The 18,740-nt window shown below is 45.0% G+C and overlaps 1 protein-coding gene across 2 annotated transcripts in view; it reads right to left on the bottom strand.

Moving 5' to 3' along the window:
* Positions 1 to 13,653: 13,653 nt before the first annotated feature.
* RASGRP3 (RAS guanyl releasing protein 3) overlaps positions 13,654 to 18,740 on the bottom strand; it is a 39,027-nt gene continuing 33,940 nt past the window's right edge. For both annotated transcript variants that reach the window (XM_016219004.2, XM_016219005.2), the window contains exons 15-17: positions 17,420 to 17,545; positions 16,717 to 17,081; positions 13,654 to 15,658 (exon numbers count right to left, since the gene is read on the bottom strand). In XM_016219004.2, coding sequence (XP_016074490.2) covers positions 15,650 to 15,658; positions 16,717 to 17,081; positions 17,420 to 17,545 — 500 coding nt within the window. In that variant the 3' untranslated portion in view covers positions 13,654 to 15,649. The remainder of the gene's footprint in view (positions 15,659 to 16,716; positions 17,082 to 17,419; positions 17,546 to 18,740) is intronic.

The following is an 18,740-nucleotide window of genomic DNA, read 5'->3' as shown; positions in this document are numbered from 1 at the left end:
TACAGAAATTGTCAAGGATATGCTACTATCATTTTCATCTCTTGCTCTAGATCCAAAAACTGAGCTAGTGTCCAACTGTGTGGGCATAGAACAAAGTAAATTCCTGCTGAAGGAAAGAGCATTTAAAATCATTTCTATACATACTTAACTGTTTTCCCGCTGCCCAAGCACTTACTTAGATTTTTTTTATTTTTTAAGGTTGTGCCCATTCTACCTTTCTGGATACTTTACCTATTTAGCCTCTTGAAAATAATATTTTATTTTACTTTATTTTTTATTGTTATTGTTGAAAGTATTATAGGTGTCCCATTTTTCCCGCAATTGACCCCCTCCACCTCACTCCCACCCCCCTCCCCAGGCCTCCACCCCATTATTGTCTGTGTCCGTGGGTTATGCATATATGCATATAACTTATTTTGTTAGTCTCTTCCCACCCTCCACCCCCCCCTTCCCTCTTCCCTCTGAAATATGATTGTCTGTTGCCTGCATCAGTGTCTCTGGATTTATTTAGTTCATCAGATTCTTTTGTTCATTAGCTTCTTTGTAAAGAAGACCCTTCAACTTTTCCTGTAGTGCTGGTCTGGTGGTGATGAACTCTTTTAGCTTTTTCTTATCTGTGAAGCCCTTTATCTGACCTTCAGTTCTAAATGATAGCTTTGCTGGGTAGAGCAATCTTGGTTGTAGTTCCATGTTTTTCATCACTCTGAATATTTCTTGCCACTCCCTTCTGGCCTGCAAGGTTTCTGTTGAGAAATCAGCTGACAGTCATATGGGTGCTCCCTTGTAGGTAACTGTTTTTCTGTTGCTGCTTTTAAGATTCTTTGTTTTTAACCTTTGGCATTTTAATTATGATGTGTCTTGCTGTGGGCCTCTTTGGGTTCCTCTTGTTTGGGACTCTGTGCTTCCTGGACTTGTAAGTCTATTTCTTTCCCCAGGTAGGGGAAGTTTTCTGTCATTATTTTTTCAAATAGGTTTTCAATTTCTTGCTCTCTTTCTTCCCCTTCTGATACCCCGATAATACGAATGTAGGGCCTCTTGAAGTTGTCCCAGAGGCTCCTTACACTATGTTCATAATTCTGGGTTTTTTCTTTTTGCTCTTCTGGTTGGGTGTTTTTTGTTTCCTCATGTTCCAAATTGCTGATTTGATTCTCAGCATCCTCTACTCTACTGTTGACTCCCTATAAATTACCCTTCATTTCAGTTTGTGTAGCCTTCATTTCTGACTGGTACTTTATTATGGCATCGATGGTCTCACTTGTTTTCTTAGCAGTCTTACTAAGATCCTTGAGCATCCTTATAACCATAATTCTGAACTCTGTATCTAGTAGCTTGATTGGCTCCATTTCATTTAGTTCATTTTCTGGAGATTTCTTCTGTTCCCTTATTTGTGACATGTTTCTTTGCCTCCGCATTTTGGCTGCTTCCTGGTGTTTGCGTCTATGTATTAGGTAGAGCTGCTGTGTCTCCTGGAATTTATAGAGTGGCTTTGTGTAGTACGTGTCCTTTAGGGTCCAGTGGCTCAGCCTCCCCAGTCACCTGAGCTGGGCCCTCTAGGTGCTCCTGTGTGGGCTGTGTGCACTGTCCTGTTGTAGTTGAGCCTTGGTTGCTGTTGGCATCACTGGGAGGAATTGACCCCCAGGCCAATCGGCTGTGAGGACCAGCTGCAACTACAGCCAAAGAGCTGCTGTGTTGGAGACACCCCTATGGAGCAGGATTTACTTCAGTGGAGCTTTGGTGTTCACCAAGTGCGCCCCTTGAGTGTCCCTCGTGGATGTGGTAGGGTTGGAATCCAGTGTGGTCGAGTCTGACCACCGGGTGCACTGTCTCTGAGGCCTCCCGGGAGGTGCAAAGTCAGCCTGTGCCAGTGCCTTGCCCAGGGCCACCCAGCATGAGCTACACAGCAAACCGTAGTTGGCTGCTCCTTGTGCTGGGCTTGGAGGTGCCTAGGAGAGGCCAAGCTATGAACCAATGCAGCTGCCGCTAGTGCCAGGCGTGGGGCCGCTTATCAAGCCGTATGGGGCAGCTGCTGCTTGTTTGAGGGATTTTAGGAAAGGCCTAAGCATGGGGCTCGAGAGGCCACTTGCACAGAAAAGCCCCTGGAAATGGCCTGGATGAGCTGCCAGTGGGGGGGCGGGGCCAAAGGTGAGTCAGGTGCTGGGGATTCAAACATGGCGCCTGCCTGCCGGCTGTGCGGGGAGGACTCGCCACAGGAGCCATGGCCTCCGCCAGCCCTTCTGCCCGGGAGGAAGCCGCCCTCCGCCTCTCGCCCGGATCTCAGGCAGGTTAGTTCCCCCCCGAGTGTCCCGGGTCCTTTCCAGCTGCTGCCCGGTGCTGGGCTCAGAGGGAGCGTCTGAGTGAGTCCGCGCCGGGCCCTTTAGAGGAGCTGCTGGGGCTCCCGCAGCCTCCGCGACCCTCAGGGACAGTCCCCCCTGGTTTCACAGCCCAGAGTTGTGGGGACGTCTCTTCCCGGCCCTGGAGCCCTGGGCTGGGGGCCTGCTGTGGGGCTGGGACCCCTCACTCCTCTGGGAAACCTCCGCCACCAAGATTCCTGCCAGGGTTTAACCCGCAGCACTGGGTGTGGGCCCGCGGCCCTGTCTCTCCGATTCAGCCCAACCCTCCCGCGTCTCCGCCCCTCCTCCCGCTCTCGGTGCTGCTTCAGCTCCCCCTGGTTGTTGGCTTCTGTTCAGCCGGATCTCAAGAGGCTCTGAGTGAGGGTGGTTCTATATTTTAGTTGTGATTTTGATGTGGTTGCGCGAGGTGGGGACTGACTGCGGTTACCTACGCTGCATCTTGTTCAAGCCTTGAAAATATATTTTAAATGTGTACTGAATCATCTTCCCCTTAAATAAGTTGGATAGTATTTTATTCATTTACTTTTCTAACAGAAAGCCTTTTATTTAGGTTGATCGAAATAGGAAAATAACATCACAAAATAACACAAAACTCCTTTTCTGTGCTTTTCTCATTTCTCTCATCTTCACTAACGTGATTCTGATCCCTAGAAACGGTCATCTGGTGGTTAGCCCTGCGTTTCTGCATTTCAAATCAGAATCGAAGCAGGTGCGCATGTCAGTGTTGGAGCTCACTCATTCCCCTTGGGTACTTGCAGTCACCAGCAAAATTATGTTGGTGAAAAACGTTGCATATGCCCTGGCCAGTGTGGTTCAGTGGTTAGAGCATCGGCCTGCGCACCAGAGGGTCTCGGGTTCGATTCCCCGTCAAGGGCACATACCTGGATTGCAGGTTTGATCCCCACCTGCAGTCAGGGCCCGTGTGGGAGGCAACCAATTGACATGTCTCTCTCACATTGGTGTTTCTTTCCCCCTCTCCCCTCCCTTCCACCCGCTCTAAAAATCAATGGAAAAAATATTCTCATTCAGGCGAGGATTAAAAAAACAAAACGCTGCATAAACATAATTGTTGGCATGAGAACTTCCACATTAAATCATTCGCTGCCCACTACATATAAATGAAGAAGCCTGGAATTGGAGGGAAAACCTTGGGGGGGGGAGGGAGTTTTATAATGACCAGTGTTTATTAAATTATGTTATACTTTCTTCAAGAAGAGGAAAAGGGCCGGCAGTTCAGTAAACACTTGAGTGCCTGCTACAGTCTAGGCACTGTGTCAGGCATTTGAAGCACAAAGGTAAACTAGAAAGTCCCTGCCTTGGATAATGTCCAGCGACAGAGCCAGAAACAGATAATTGTAGCATAAAATGATACAAAAAATTTTAAAAAGATGCCAGGGTATTAGGATGGCAGAGTGTTCGTTGTTGCTCATACGAGGTGAGGTGGAAATTGGCAGGAAAAGTTGGAAAGGGTGCAGGAGCCAGGTAACAGAGGGCTCCACGTACCTTCCCGAGTTTAGTGTTCCTTGGACCTTAGTGTGCCAAGGCATGGGCGGATCTGGATTCTGTACAAGCCACTGGCTAAAGAGCAGAGACCGGGTTTAAGGCAGGCGGCAAAGGTTGGAATGAGGAGCACAGAGCTTAAACTAATGGATAATAGTAGGGATGGAGAAGGGACAAATTCGGGAAATATTTAAAAGGTAAAACTACAAGACTTATTTTGTTGGCATAAGAATAAGAAATGTTGTATGAATCCTGGTTTCTTTGTTTTGACATTGAGTGGGTGACAGTACCATTATTTGTAACCAAAATTAAGAGAAGAGGGGAAAGGTATGGGTGGGTGAACGATTTCAATCTATGGAAAAATTCTTCTAATCTTTATATCTATCTAGCAATCACTGTATCCATGCTGCTTTTTTGAGGCACTTATGAAGATGGTTGAGATAAATCAGATTTTCTTGGGGAAAGGTATAAAAGTACTATCAAGTCCTCTGAGCAGATAAATTTACCCCCAGTTATACATAGCTCCCCATGCTTAATCAAGGCCTTAGCTAACACCGTCTCTAATGTCTCCTAAGGCCTTATATGCTCCAGAATCCTTTTAATAGAGACCTGCTCACGTGGGGTAGAAGACCAGTCACCAGTCAGCTACACTAATGTGCAACTACAGAGAAACTGGCCTAGAATCACCTCAATTACCAGGAATCAATGGGGGAAAAATTCTAATGAAACCAGCAGAAAGTCCATCTCAACTTAAAAGTGTGGGTTATTTTATAATCTTATTTACAATGATAATGAAATAAAATGGTTTTAGGTCATGTGGAACTAACTGTTCTCTATCAGTTAACTTCTTACCCAGTTATTTTAGTGCTTACTATGGGAAACAAAGTAATAAGATGTTTTCCCTAGAGGAACTTAACTGTGTAACAAACTAGGGCAATGAAATGTGTACCCATATTAAAATTCAAAATCCGTGGGTGGATGCAACAAATACTTGCCTAACAATTCATTTAGGACACCAGGAGGCAGGTGATCGGGACTGAGAGCTTTGGTGCACTAGCTAGGTGACCTTGAGCAAGTAATTTAACCTAGCTGAACACAATCCTCCAATCTGTAAAATGCGCATTGTAATCCCTACCTTTGTAGAGTCGCTGTGTATTTTAAGTGTGATAACCTGTAAAATGCTTACCACAATGTATGGGACATCATCTGCACTTACTATTGAGTTATCAATCCTGAGGTAATTACTACTCAGGAACACCTTAAACAGAACCTGAGAGAGACTCTCTCGTCCCTTCCTGATTCAAGTTGGGAACAAATGCTGCAAAGTGCATAGTACTCAGTTCTCACTACAACTTCAAAACAGCCTAAAATATCCTGATTGCCCACACAACACAGAACCTGCATGCGCAATCTACCTGTTAGGCATCCTTTGCTTTTAAATTCTAGGGTTTTTCCCCCAAATATAAGAATCTTTGTTATTGTATTTAGTGTGTTTTTGGTAACAGAGCAGCTTGTAACAGCACTGTCTAGGACAGCAAAGGCAGCAACTAGGCTGAAGATTAGGAGGCTCACTGGTCACCAGCTCATGTCCCAGAATTCTTTTTATACCCTCATTTGAATATTCCCTCTAGTTGGGCAAGGGGTCCTCCCATCCCCCCCAATCAATCTGGGTAAGAAAGGTAGGGTGATGCCTGGGTTTAACATAGTGTTTTTGTCAAATGGAATAAGCAGTGATACACGTCATTGCAAGAGATATGCTGCTTGGATAGGTTGCTTTAAACGAGGGAATCAATTTCCAGATTCTTATTTCAACAAGTTCTCTTTCCCCAAAGTAGCTGAGAAAATTTTACCAAACAAACAAAACACAAACGAATCGCACATCTTCCTCTTGTGAATCGCCCCAGAGTGTAAACATCCTCAAGGTGCCAAACAGGCAATTCCAAATATTGGTTCAAGGAAGGCTCCTTTAGCATCTACTCAAAGCATTCTAGCCCATTAAATCCCCTTACACTTATTTCCCTTACTGATCAAACTGGCCACCTAAGGACAGTCTGAGTTCAGAGCAACCAAAACAGTCTATTTTAGTTATACAGCTTCTTTTAAATACAACTATTTTACAAAAATTAAGTCTAGTAAGATACATTGGATAAAACTCACAGGTCAAATGTTAAATGACTTCTTTCAGATTCAGGGGTCTTTATGCAATAAGGAGGTTAAAACTTACCAGATCATGTCATGAGATACTCCAATCACAGTTGCTACTCATTTCATTTTATGGAAAATAAACTTTTTACATTTATGATAAAATATTTTGTATACAGTAAAATCTCGATATAACAGACTAATTCAGGCGAGGAGCTGTCTGTTAAAGCCGAAAGTCCATTATATAATAAAGTAGCTTTTCCCAATACGTATGTTAAAATATCGACAAATTAGTTTACCTGTTTTTACTCATGTAAACATGTTTGTGTAATTAAAATTAAGCATGTACGAAAAGTTTCACATAAAAGTTTTCCATATGTATTACTGCAATTTTAAACTTATACCGAATAGGTCTAGCAAATGCAGCCTTCATCAGTCACTGAGTAAACACGTGCACAGGACTGGGCGTGGCCTAGCACACGTTGAAACTGCAGCAGAAAGTCCCGCCACGTGACAGCAACCAATTACCGCCCGAGATGAGGTGCGATCACATGCTGATCATTCCCGGAACATTGTTTCCGAGCGGTGACCCTTGGATTTAAATATGTAGACTCTAATTGTAGATATGCAATATTTATTTATGCCGGCGAAATTACTAGGTTTTTCCAACATATGGCCTATTCCCTAAAATTTGTTAAAAATAACAGTGAATTGATAACAAAAAAATAACCTGTTAATTTAACTACAAACAAATCTTGCCCAGCTGGTGTGGTTGAGGGTTGACTCACGCACCAGGAGGTCGCCTATTCGATTCCCGGTCAGGGCACATGCCCGGGTTTAGGCTCCATCCCCAGCAGGGGGTGTGCAGGAGGCAGCCGATCATTGTTGATGTTTCCCTCTCCCTCTCCCTTCCTCTCTCTCTCTCTAAATCAACTGAAAAAACCATATTAATTCTAAGCAAGTCTCTTGGTTAAAAGCATTTTAAAATTAACAGGGTGCTAACTTTCACATATGTCCCTTAAATCCGAAGTCCGTTAAATCGAGGTCTGCAAAATCGATGGTTGACTGTATAAACCTGGAAGTGTGCAGGTGAGCAGAAGGCTTAACGACCACTAACTGTCGATGTCTCGTGTATCTGAGGGACACACATTATTCATCCAGGGTCCTAGGCCAGAGAGATCGCTCTGCATGTTGTACCCAGACAGCCCCATTCTGGGGATATAACCTCTGCCACCTTGCGAGTATATCGAGCATGGCCTTTGAAGTGCTCTTAGCTATAGGAAATAATAAGAGCTCTAGGGAAATTACTGGAAAGAAGACTAGATTTGTTTAAAAAAATCGGTTCTTGTCTCAGTTCTGCTACCAAGTAGGTCTGTGATTTTCCTGTTTCATGAGTGATTACTGAAAGCACGGCTGGGCACCCGTTCCTCGGGAGTCTACAGGAGGGACTGTCACCCTCGTTCACCTGCCCCAACGTGCTCCTCTGTGCCACAGGCCCTAAGGAGGGTCCCGACCGTTTATTATTCTTATTCGTTAAATGTTTGAGTAGGTAATAAATACATGGCTCACAATTTTAAATGCAGAAATAAGTCATTCAAGGAAGCCTCCTCACTGCTGCCCCTCGGCCAACAGTTTTCCTCCCAAGACATTGAACGCGCTAGAGGGGTGTGTGGGGTGTGTGTCCTCTTGCAGAGATTTTGTAAAAATATAAAAAATAATAGACAGAGTGCCCCCCGCGGTTGCCTCAACAGTGTCCGGTCGGCACAGGCCCGGGGCGCCCCTTCTTCCAGCCTCTGCCCACTCACCACCTGGGGACCCCCTGGCCGTGCTCAGCTTCCGAGACCAGCCACACCGATTTCAGACCTGACCGCCTCGCTGCCCACAGCCCCGCGCTCCCGGGTTTCAGGGTGACCCCCCCCCCGGCGGAGGCGGCCGTCGGGGCCCCGCACCCACCTCTCTGGGCCGTTTCCACCGCGGGGACGTGGCTCCGGAGGGTCACACCATCTTCCAGGGTGACCGGGGCAGAACTCGGGTCGCCACGGGAGCGGCCGCGGCGCGGGGAGGGGCCCGGCCCGGCCCCGCGGACCTGCAGGCCGGGTGCTGCGCGCAGACCCGCAGCTCTGCGGCTCCTGGAGAACCGCGTCCTGGGCGAGCAGGTGAGCAGGCGGGCAGGTGAGCAGGTGGGCAGGTGAGCAGGTGAGACCCCTCAGGAGATGGGCGACACCTGACTGACCCGCGGCCGGCCCCGGGCTGGGCTCGGCGAGTCTCCCAAAGGCTCCCCTCAGGCAGACCTGGAGCCTTTGGAGCCCAGAGGCCGCCGAGGGCCCCCCTGCCTCCCCCTGGTGTCTGGCTTCTGCCTGGGCCTCTCCCCAAAACCACTAGCCGTCCTTTTAACCCCCCGGAGCCCTCTCCCATGCATCGGGCCAAATGGAAACAATAAAGCTTCTGCAGCAAAAAAAACAGAGAAAAGTATGAATATATTCACTTGCCCCCGTTTGTATTCAAATGATGGCCTGCAACACATACTATTTTTCACCTTGATTTTTATTTAAAATGTATTTAGAAGGCATTTCCATATCAACTCATAAGGAGTTTCTTCCCTTCCTGTAAGCATCTGAATGGCACTACACTGTATGGATGTGACCATTTATTTAACCAGAGCCTTCCTGATGGATCCCAGGTGATGTCCAGTCATTTCCTACCCCCGACAGGACTGTTGTGAAAACCATGTTCACTCTGTATTTGCCTTATATCCAAGTGTATCTTGAGAGGTCACTAGGAAGAAGAGTCTGGGTTCTGGAACATACCCCTGGGGTTTGAAGCCTGCTTCCATCCTAGCTGTGTGGCCGTGCCCCAAGTTCTTCAGCAGCAGGAACTCAGGTTAGTGCAGATTCAGGGACTCACCCAGTGTAAACTACTTAGAGCAGCCTGACATACAGTATGTTAGTTGCTGCCGCTCCTGCTATTATCAATCTTTAGGATAAATTCCCAGACGTGGAATTACTAGGTCAAAAAGAAAACACTGATCTAATTTTTTTAATATATATTTTATTGATTTCAGAGAGAGGAAGGGAGTAGAAGGGAGATAGAAACATCAATGATGAGAGTCATTGATCGGCTGCCTCCTGCACGCCCCCTGCTGGGGATCGAGCCCGCAACCCGGGCCTATGCCCTGACCGGGAATCGAACCTCAATAGCCTGGATCATAGGTTGATGCTCAACTGCTGAGCCACACCAGCCAGGCCTGGTCTAATTTTTTACAAATTTATCTTTATTGTTGAAAGAATGACCATCTAATTTAGACGGATATTGCCAAAATGGTCTTCCTCGAGCTTCCACAAATTTACATTTGCAACAGTGATCTCTGAATAATAGTAAATCTGTTTCCCCACACTCATGCCAACAAAGTTGTGTTTACAGTTTTTGAGTCTGATGAGTGACAGCTGTTATCACAGTGTAGTTTTAGGTTGCATTTCTTCTTAGTGAGGAGGGTGACATGCTTTCATGAGTCCATTGGATTTGCTTCGGTGTGAATTTGAAACCAGTATGTTGAATTTGTCTTACGAATTTGTAGCACTTTATGTGTTAGGTAAATTAGGTCTGTGTTGGTGATATGACTTGAAAAATATCCTGAAGTATACTTTACCTTTTGGCTTAACTTTTGGTGTAATGAGCCACTCAGAATTTTTATTTATTTTTACATAACTGATTTTATCAATTTCTTTTATGGCTTCTGGCTACCGTGTCATACTTTGAAAGGCTTTCCCTATTCAAAATAATAATTTGAAATAATTACCTTGTAGTTTATAATATGGTTTAATTTTTTTCCATTTTAAATCTTTCGTTCATTTGGAAATAATCATGGTGTAAGCTTTGAGCTATAAATCCAAATTTATTTTAAGATTGCTATCCGATTGTCTCAAATCATGTTACTGAATGATATCTTTTTCTGAGGTGACATGAACTGCCCACTTTATCATATACTTGATTACAGTATTTCCTCTTCTTTTACTTTCTTTTAGTATCTGACAGGGCTAAGTAGTATTCAGTCCTTACTCTTTTTCAGATATTTCCTAGCTAAGTTTACTTCACCCCTATGAACTTTAAAATCAATTTGCTAATGCAAAAAAAAAAAAAAAATCCTCTTAGTGTTTTGGGGGGATCGCAGTAAGAAATTCAAAGGTTATCTTGAAGAAAACTTGCTGAAATGCAGATGTTTTTATCTTATAGAGATATAAATTATTTCTGTGCAGTAGAATAGATAACCCAAAGGTTATGGTTTGATCCCCCAGTAGGGAATTGCATTGGTTATCTACTGTGTAACAGAATATCCTAAAAATAGCTTAAAACAACAATAAGCATCTATTACTATAATGGTTCCTGTGGATCAGGAATTCATTAAATGAATGGACTAATTCATTTCTTGGAGAAGCTGTTTTCATGTGCCCTGTAGCATGTTTGTTTGTGGCGGGGTTTTTTTTTTCAGGCAAGAGGTCTTCTGACATTTAACTGCCCTTTTTTTCTCTACTCTGCCCTGGGTTTTGTTCTGTCTTAACTCTAATTTTGAGCTTCTACCCAAACTCTGTGGGCAGTTCATTGAGAGAAGGCAGCCCGGATAGGGCCTCAGGCCAAGCGAGACGAGCCTTACGCCGGTCTGCACGCCAGTTCAGCCGGCCTTCACCTCTGGCGAGGATTGGCAAGTGCAGGAACATTTTTTCCCACCGAAAGGACGAGCCGCACTCTACTATCCTGGAGACAGATCCCTTCTTCCAAATTTTCCCTGACTGTGCGCTCCGACTCTGCTTCTCAGAACCCAGCCGGGCCGGGAGGAGCTGCGGCCCCGGGTGTCCCTGCCTTCTGCGGGCGAGGGGACCGAGGGACGCGCTCCAGCCTGCGCCCTGTCGCTCTGAGGAGGGTACCTGCTGCTCCGCGGCTCCTGTTCGCTGTGTTGCAGTCAAGGAACCCGCTCCACTCCTGCAGTTCCCCAGGCCCTGCTGCGGGCCTCCCTGGGCCATCTCGGCCACCTCGGGCCATTTTCCCTCCATCACACCCAGGGGGCCAGGTCTCCCCTAGTTTCCCTGCAAATGGAATTTGTCTTCTGTTTTTCATTCTCACTGTTGCTTTTTAAATAATTTCCAGTCAGAAAAGAATTAATGATTTTTTTCCTGAGCTTTGTTTTAAACTACAAAGCTTCAGAAAAGTTTAAAAAAATAGTGCAATGAATATCCATGTACCTGTCACCTAGATTCACAGCTGTCAACATCTTGCCGCATTTGCTCTCTCTCTCTACATAAAAACTTTTCTTTTAAACGGAACCATTTGAAAGTAAATTACAGAGACTGACGCTTCATCCCTAACTACATCAGCAGGCATTTCCTAAAAAAAAAAAAAAGAGACATTCTCTTGAATAACCCTAAAATCACTATCAATGGAAGTAAATTAATATTCATTCAATATGTCGTTTAACGTATAGTCCATATTTAGATTTCCCCGATTGCTCCCCCACAGTGTCTGCTTTATTTATTTTTCGACCCAGATTCCAATCAAGGTTTACAGTTGCACTGAGTGGTTGTTTCATTTGATTCCTGTGTTTTACCTGATCCCAAACTGTTCCTCCCTTCCCTTTTCTGGTTTCTATGACATTTTATTTTCGAAGGGCTCGGGTCAGCTGCCTGGGTTTTGCTCTCTCTCCTTGTGCTATTATATATAAACTGCAAGTCACTGAATGTGAAGTCCAACGTACTTGCCATTAACATTTTAAAAAAGAAAATTAACTAAATATTTTTGTTTGAGGCCCAGCTACTCTCTGGACTTCAGCAGGCAGGTTTGGGATGCAGTCCGAGAAAGCTATTTCCTGATGAGCCTTAAATTCCAAGGAGCTTCCTAACATTATCACCTTGAGTGGCTGTAAAATAAATGACGTACTTTTTATTTTAAAAGTTAATTTCTGCGTTCTTGTCTCCCTGTAGTAAACTAAGTTCTTTCAAGAGCTGGCCTTTTTTTTTTTTTTTTTTTAATATACCTTTATTGATTTCAGAGAGAGGAAGGGAGAGGGAGAGCGAGAGAGACACAAATGATGAGAGAGGCATTGACAGGCTGCCTCCTGCTTGCCCCCGACTGGGGATCGAGCCCGCAACCCGGGCATGTGCCCTGACCGGGAATCGAACCCCAATTGCCTGGATCCTAGGTTGATGCTCAACCGCTGAGCCATACCCAGCTGGGCTTAAGAGCTGGCCTCTTAACCAGGTTTATATTTTGCCCTATTTTTCTCGAAACTCATTGATGTTTTACCCATTTGGTTTCTTTAGCTTGCCTACCTATTTTCAAACAGCAAGAATAACTGATATTAGAAAACAGACCAGAACTAGCTCCACACACTCATAGTGCCAGGAGTAAGAAAAACTCCTCTGAATACTTTTCATGTATACTTCTTTGTTTAAATAAGCCTTATTTCACACAAAACTTAGTTCAATGCTGTATTTAGAGCCTCCAAAGTACGCAGCCATGTGTCACAGAGTCTGAGATCTGGAAGGCAATTTTAGAGTAGAGCCCTGCTTAATTGCAAAACAGCATTCACTCACTTAAAAGGTCTTCGCAATGTACTTTTACATGTATCATTCGACAAGATCTTTAGAACAACTCTATGAGGTAGTTGAGGAAGGTGGTGGAATCTCTCTTCTTCAGATCAGGAAATTGAAGCTCAAATAGATGTACATGACTTGCCCAGGATCTCATGACTCTAACGGACAAAGACGGAATTTAAATCTGGTTGCGGATTGCATGCCGAAGATACATTGTGGTAATCTCATTTGACTGGAATGACCTCCTCAGTCATTCTAGAGTCTTGTATATTTTGGCAAAACCAATGTGTTTATCTTAGGAATACCACGCTCCTACCATCATTAACAGCTCTCCTCTGTAGGAGTCCTGCATTATTAAACAGCAGACCCTTCTGACTTTTGGACTGTTACCATCAAAATCTGGGAACATTATTGCTCCAGGAGACAGCCACTCAACCTAAGTCTTTCAAAACGCATCAACCCAATTTGTACACCCTTCCATGAAGACTCAGTTGCATCATCTAACATGTCCTCTCCTGGTACCTTGTAATGTTCACTGTTAAGAGTTTTGTTTTTGCTCTTCACCTAAAAGGTGGCCATGATCATCAAAACCATAAAGGACAGTCTGGGGGAATATCTTTCTGCTTCACCACTGGTTTGCCTATTTTGCTCATTTGCTGATTATGGGAAATTGACAGATTGGAAACATCACAGTCCCCATTGGTTGTGCATAAATGATGTAATCAAAATTATAAAGATGTTCATTATGGACTCAGATTTATACAAATAATAATAGTGTTTGTGTGTATATTTATATACATATACACACACGTTTATTTTATTTTATTTTATTTTATTTTATTTATTTTATTTTATTTTCTGTTTGTGTTTGTTTTTTACTCAAGGTACATTGAGTATCTTTGTCATAGGAAGACTGACAATGTAAAATTCTTCTTATATGTGATACTCAAAATTAGCACCCACTGAGTGGCAAGTGATACCACTGCTCTGAAAACAAAACGAACAGTAGAACATTTATTAACAAGTTTCTTCCTGAATTTTCTTAAATTAAAAAAACACACACACACAAGAAAGGTTGCTTGTACTTAAATTGCCAGTTTCTGTTTTTAATTTTGTTAACATGTATTTCATTGCATTTATGAATAGGAATAGATAGTATATATATACAGAACCAACACTTGGGGGTGGCGGTTTGCCTTCTGTGGTGCTTCCATACGGTTAAGTGAGTTCTCTCATTACGTGGCTTAGTCACAGCTCCCTCAACGAATAACTTCATTTAATTTTCAATATTTCTGCAAATTGATCTCTGAGCCACACAATTAAGTCAGTTCTAGCAAATTTGGAACTGTATTTTAAGCAACCAGCTTGCTTTAATGCCCACAGGCTCTCAGCTTCTGAGGGTAGAGACCAAGCATTTGCTTGTCTTTGGGCATCTAACACGGGACCTGCCCAGAGCAGGTGCTCAACAAATGTTTGCTGAGCAGAACTGCCCTCAATGACCTAATGGGAAAAGAGAAGGAAGGCATTTCTTTGCTGAAGTCACTGCCCCAAATAGAAATGAACTCAAACTTACGTGGTATATACACTTAAACTCCCAAATGTAGACCAGGGCCGCTCTGGTGCACCTCTGTGGGTAGTTGCTGACTGGTCACTCGATAGCAGGTCATTGTCCTGATCCACAGGCTCAATCCCATCTCTACTTTTGAACATCTTGAACCAAGTGCTCTCTCCTCTCATCATGCAACAAATAGGCACACATGTAGTTATTTTGGGTCAAAGGAAGATATTAAAAGTATTGATACTTTAGTATTTTTAATGAAATATTGTTTTTCAAGGGTGGTTTGTGATGATTTGCTTTCTGTGACTGTTCAGTCATGGATGGCAATTTCTTAGGAAGAGCACAAGGGTTCTCTTTCACAACCCCCAAGTTGTCTTTTTTAACAAACAAAATACTTAGAGCTATTTTGAGTTTTTAAAAATTGCTGGTTGTTTTGCATTTCACTAAATGGTTTGTTTTTCCTTCTAAATTTTATCCCCAAAGACTTAAATTTATTTTTTAATTGTTATTCACATTTCCTTTTTTAAAATTTAAAAAAAAATTTTATATAATTTTATTGATTTCAAAGAGAGGAAGGGAGAGAGAGAGAGAAACATCAATGATGAGAGAGTCCTTGATCGGCTGCCTCCTGCACGCCGCCTACTGGGGATGGAGCCTGCAACCCGGAGAATCGAACCTGGGATCGAACGATGATCTCCTGGGTCCTAGGTTGACGCTCAATTGCTGAGCCACACCGGCTGGGCCACATTTCCTAATAGCAGCCTTAATAGAAGTCTTAAGAAAGATGGCTAACCCTAGTCAAGTGAGACAAGGAGAGTTAATTTTCAAATTATAATATTCATAATTTACGGCAATTATAAATATTAGGAGAGTTCTCATGGCGTGTTAACAGCTTCCTACTGATGTAGAATTGTAAGACTTACGTGATATATAAATGTGTGACTTATTACACATCCTAATAGCAACCATGTGATAAAAACAGTGTAAACAACGTCTCCTTGCAACAGGTGGTCATGAGAAGAATCACCGCATTCCAGGGTCTGAAGAGCGCTCCTGCCTCTCAAGAAAATGTGAAGTCCTGGTCCCATCCAAAAAGCATACAGAAAACCCTCAAAATCAACTTCTCATTAAACATCCCCCCTCAAAAAGTTGATAAAAATACTGAAATAATAGTCTCACAGAAAAAGCAAAGTCTGAGTTCAGAGAGTATCAAGTACATGCAGAAAACTTTCATTTCACCCGCATACGAATGGCTCCAGAGAAAGACGCGAGGAAACCAACCGCGTAGCGCAGTCTTCGTGGCACCTGACTAGGGCCGGGCGAGGAGGAAATAAATAGTTCGTAGGGCGCATCCTCGGCCCCGCAGTCCAATCAGGGCGATCCCACGGTGTCACAAAGCAGCAAACGTCCAGATATCTTTCCAGGTCACTTCCCGAGAGGTGGGCTGTTTCCCCGAGCTTGTCACCTCGCTCCTTCTAAAGGTCAGTGTTCTTGCCTTTGGTGTCCCCAGCCCGAAGTCAGCCATCCTGCAACACAAATGAGAACCTCATGCACGGCTGAGCCTCACTCAACAGAAGGAGAGGGTTCCTAGAATGCTGCTGATTTGCGGGAACATCTCAGAGGATCGGTACCTGTACCCTCACGATTGAGAGGGGATTAAAAGATCACGATTCCACCCGGCACGTGAAATCGTAAGGCTCCCACGCTGAGGCCCCCACCGGTAAGGATGCCCCCTGCGCTCCCCCAAAGTGTGCTCCACAAAGCACTGGGCCCCAAGGGCCCCTTGTTGAGGTCTCCCTCTCAGAAAGTCACGATATAAATTAGTATAAGGGAACTGAGAAAATTTATAAGGGAAACAGATATATATGTATACTTGTCCATATAGGTATATATAGATAAACATATTTAACTTGGTTTAGTCCAACGTTTCCTAGCCTTCTATGTTGGTCAATTATTTTAAGTTAGCAGAAGATAATAAAAAAAAAAAGAAGCACTAAAAATATACATATTCTTACTGCCAGAGAGTAATCTTGACCTGTTCTTGCCATCCAGGGGCTCAGTGTAATTTTTGTGTGGAGGCAGAGCCTGGCTCAGAGAGCTCGAGGTCCCCGGGTCTCTCGTTCCCACCACTCCCTTCTCCACGAGGCTGTCAAAACCTCCTTTCGAAACAGGGGTCAGAGCTTCCAACTCTCCTTTACCTACCAGCCTCTCGCTCCCACTGCCTCCTGATGCTCACTTGGAAATCTAGGCCGACTGGTGGAGTAAGCACACTGGTGTAATGAATACACGCACCAGCCGTGGGTCCCTGCGACGTCATTTCAGTGCACAGACACGGTCACCTTCACTAGGCTTTAGAACTCATCCAGTTCAGTTTTATACACGATGAAACTGAGGTCTAAAGAGAAAACCGTTTTTGCCCAGGGTCACGTAACTAGCCAATGGCAAGACTGAAAAAGTGATATATCTTGATTCCCAGCCCTTCTGCTTTCAAAGCCACCGGGCTGCCTCCTGGCCTCGCTGTACCACTCCTCTCAGCCCATCCGTTTCTCTCCTGATTTTACTTGTCGCTTGGCCCAGCACTGACCTCGCCATCCTGTCTGCTCTCATCCATGTCTGCTTCGTCCAGGTCAGTCTCAAACTCGGTGCCCCGGTCGACAACATCCACGCCGGCCTGTGCCCTGGGCTTCTCATTCTCCCACTTGGCAAAGCCTTTGTCCTTTGCTGCTTTGTCATGGAACTTGGATTTCATTTTGGGGAAGGTGTGGGACCCTGAGTCCCCCCAGCCAGCCTCTGACCATATGGGCTCGGTCTGGGTGGCCTGGCTGGTGGTGGCCCGCTGCAGCCTCACGGAGATCTTGCGGGAGGAGCCTGTAACCAGCGTGATGGCTCTGCTGTCCAGGTCTTGGTGTCCAGCAGCGACGCCAGGGAACTCGAACACCTCATCCTGCGCTGGAAGGGGAAAGATGATTCTATCATTTGGCATCTGACTGCTTCATAGCAAACCATCAAAGTTTGTGCAAACAACGGGAGTCTGACAGGTAAGGTCCCAGAGCAACAGGCCAGAGGCAGAATGAACTGGCTGCAGGCGAGTTGCATGTTAGTGACACCTCAAAGCAGAGAGAAGTGAGGGGACCTCAAGGCTGTAGCCGCTGCTGCTCACCCAGAAGAATGCCCTGGTGGTTAGTGACTCTGCCCAGGTTTAGATCCCGAACTCAGCCAGGGCCCAGGTGTGGGAAGGTGAGCAGAGAGAAATGACGATCTATTGGGAGGAAAGCAGAGGACATTACCTGGGGGCAAGGAGGGGCTTCCAGGCAGCGACCCGTGACCACTGCTCAAGGAGGGAGCCCGGGCAAATCTCCTGCAGGCCAGAACCAGGAGGTCTTTGCACTGCTTGTGGCAATTGGCTCCACAGTCTGAAAAATCCCAAAGAATCACAGATGATTAGTGAGAGGCAAGCGCCTCTGGTGCTCACTGGGCATCCGGGGCTGCGCTTGAGCTGGTCCCCCCACCCCACCCCGTGTATTCTGTGTTGAATTGAATCCCAGAGCCCGGCTCAGGCCCACAGGGTGTGTCCAGAGGCTGGAAAGGGGCCAGTGGGACTCTTGCCTTCCTGCAATTCCTCAAGTTCTCTCGTATTTGTTCAGCTTCTTCTACACAATTCATTGACCTGCTGGGGAGCCACCAAGCAGGGGCTGAGCTGAGTGGGGAGCTGCCCTGGCCCCAAACTAAATGCAAGTCACGTGGGCCTGGGGTTTTTCTCAGGCAAGACGGATTCCAGACAAAGGGGCCCCTGAGCCAGAACGAGAGCAAGAAGCCTCAGTTTCTAGGTCTCCCCCCTCGGGACCAGCTGCGGACGCTGACCATTTACAGCGAGGTGGCCCTCCATTCAGCCTCTGTCTGCATTTTTTATTCTTCATTTCCCAAAAGCTTTTCCAGGGCAAGCGATTATATCTTCCGCCTCCTTTCTTTGCATAGAAACTAAAAAGGTAGTGGGCATATGCTCAATAAATATGATCCAGATTTGACTGTGGCTTTGAGACGGCAGGCAGCAGGTTCTGTGACGTTTCCCATTAGGATGCTTTAGTTAAGAAAGTAGAACATGAATTGCTACTCGGTGTAGAAAATTTTGGCCACTTTGGAAGGTAGCCACACAATTGTTTCATCTGAAGTCCTACGTTTCCCTGAGATTCACTGAGCAGATACGATCATTTTAAAGAGTATATTTCTCTCTCACCATCAGAGGACCTAAGGATTTCCAATATCTATTCCCCCCCAGATGGCCTTGTTTCAAATGGTCTTGTAATGACATCACAGAAAGGTCACGTTGTAATGAATGTTCAGGTGATTTCGTATTTTCACTCTCTCTGCCTTTAAGAGAAAATACCATATGTGCAAAGAGGATCCAAGGGTTTAACCGATACTATCTTCATAAAAGTGTGCGTGTGTGTGTGTGTGCGCGTGTGAGTGTGTGTGTGTGTCCTTAAGGTACAAGGGGCAGAAATCAGGATAAAACTAATGGGCAGTAAGATACTGCAGTGTCTTCGCTGCCTGAAGGTAAAAATCCAAGTTAGACGAAGACACTGATACAAAGAGCTAAAGGGAAGAATT

Source organism: Miniopterus natalensis, chromosome 13, assembly GCF_054644295.1.
Source record: "Miniopterus natalensis isolate mMinNat1 chromosome 13, mMinNat1.hap1, whole genome shotgun sequence".
Taxonomy (NCBI): Eukaryota; Metazoa; Chordata; class Mammalia; order Chiroptera; family Miniopteridae; genus Miniopterus; species Miniopterus natalensis.
The sequence above is the reverse complement of the archived record's forward strand: the minus strand, read 5'-3'. Positions and strand labels throughout refer to the sequence as shown.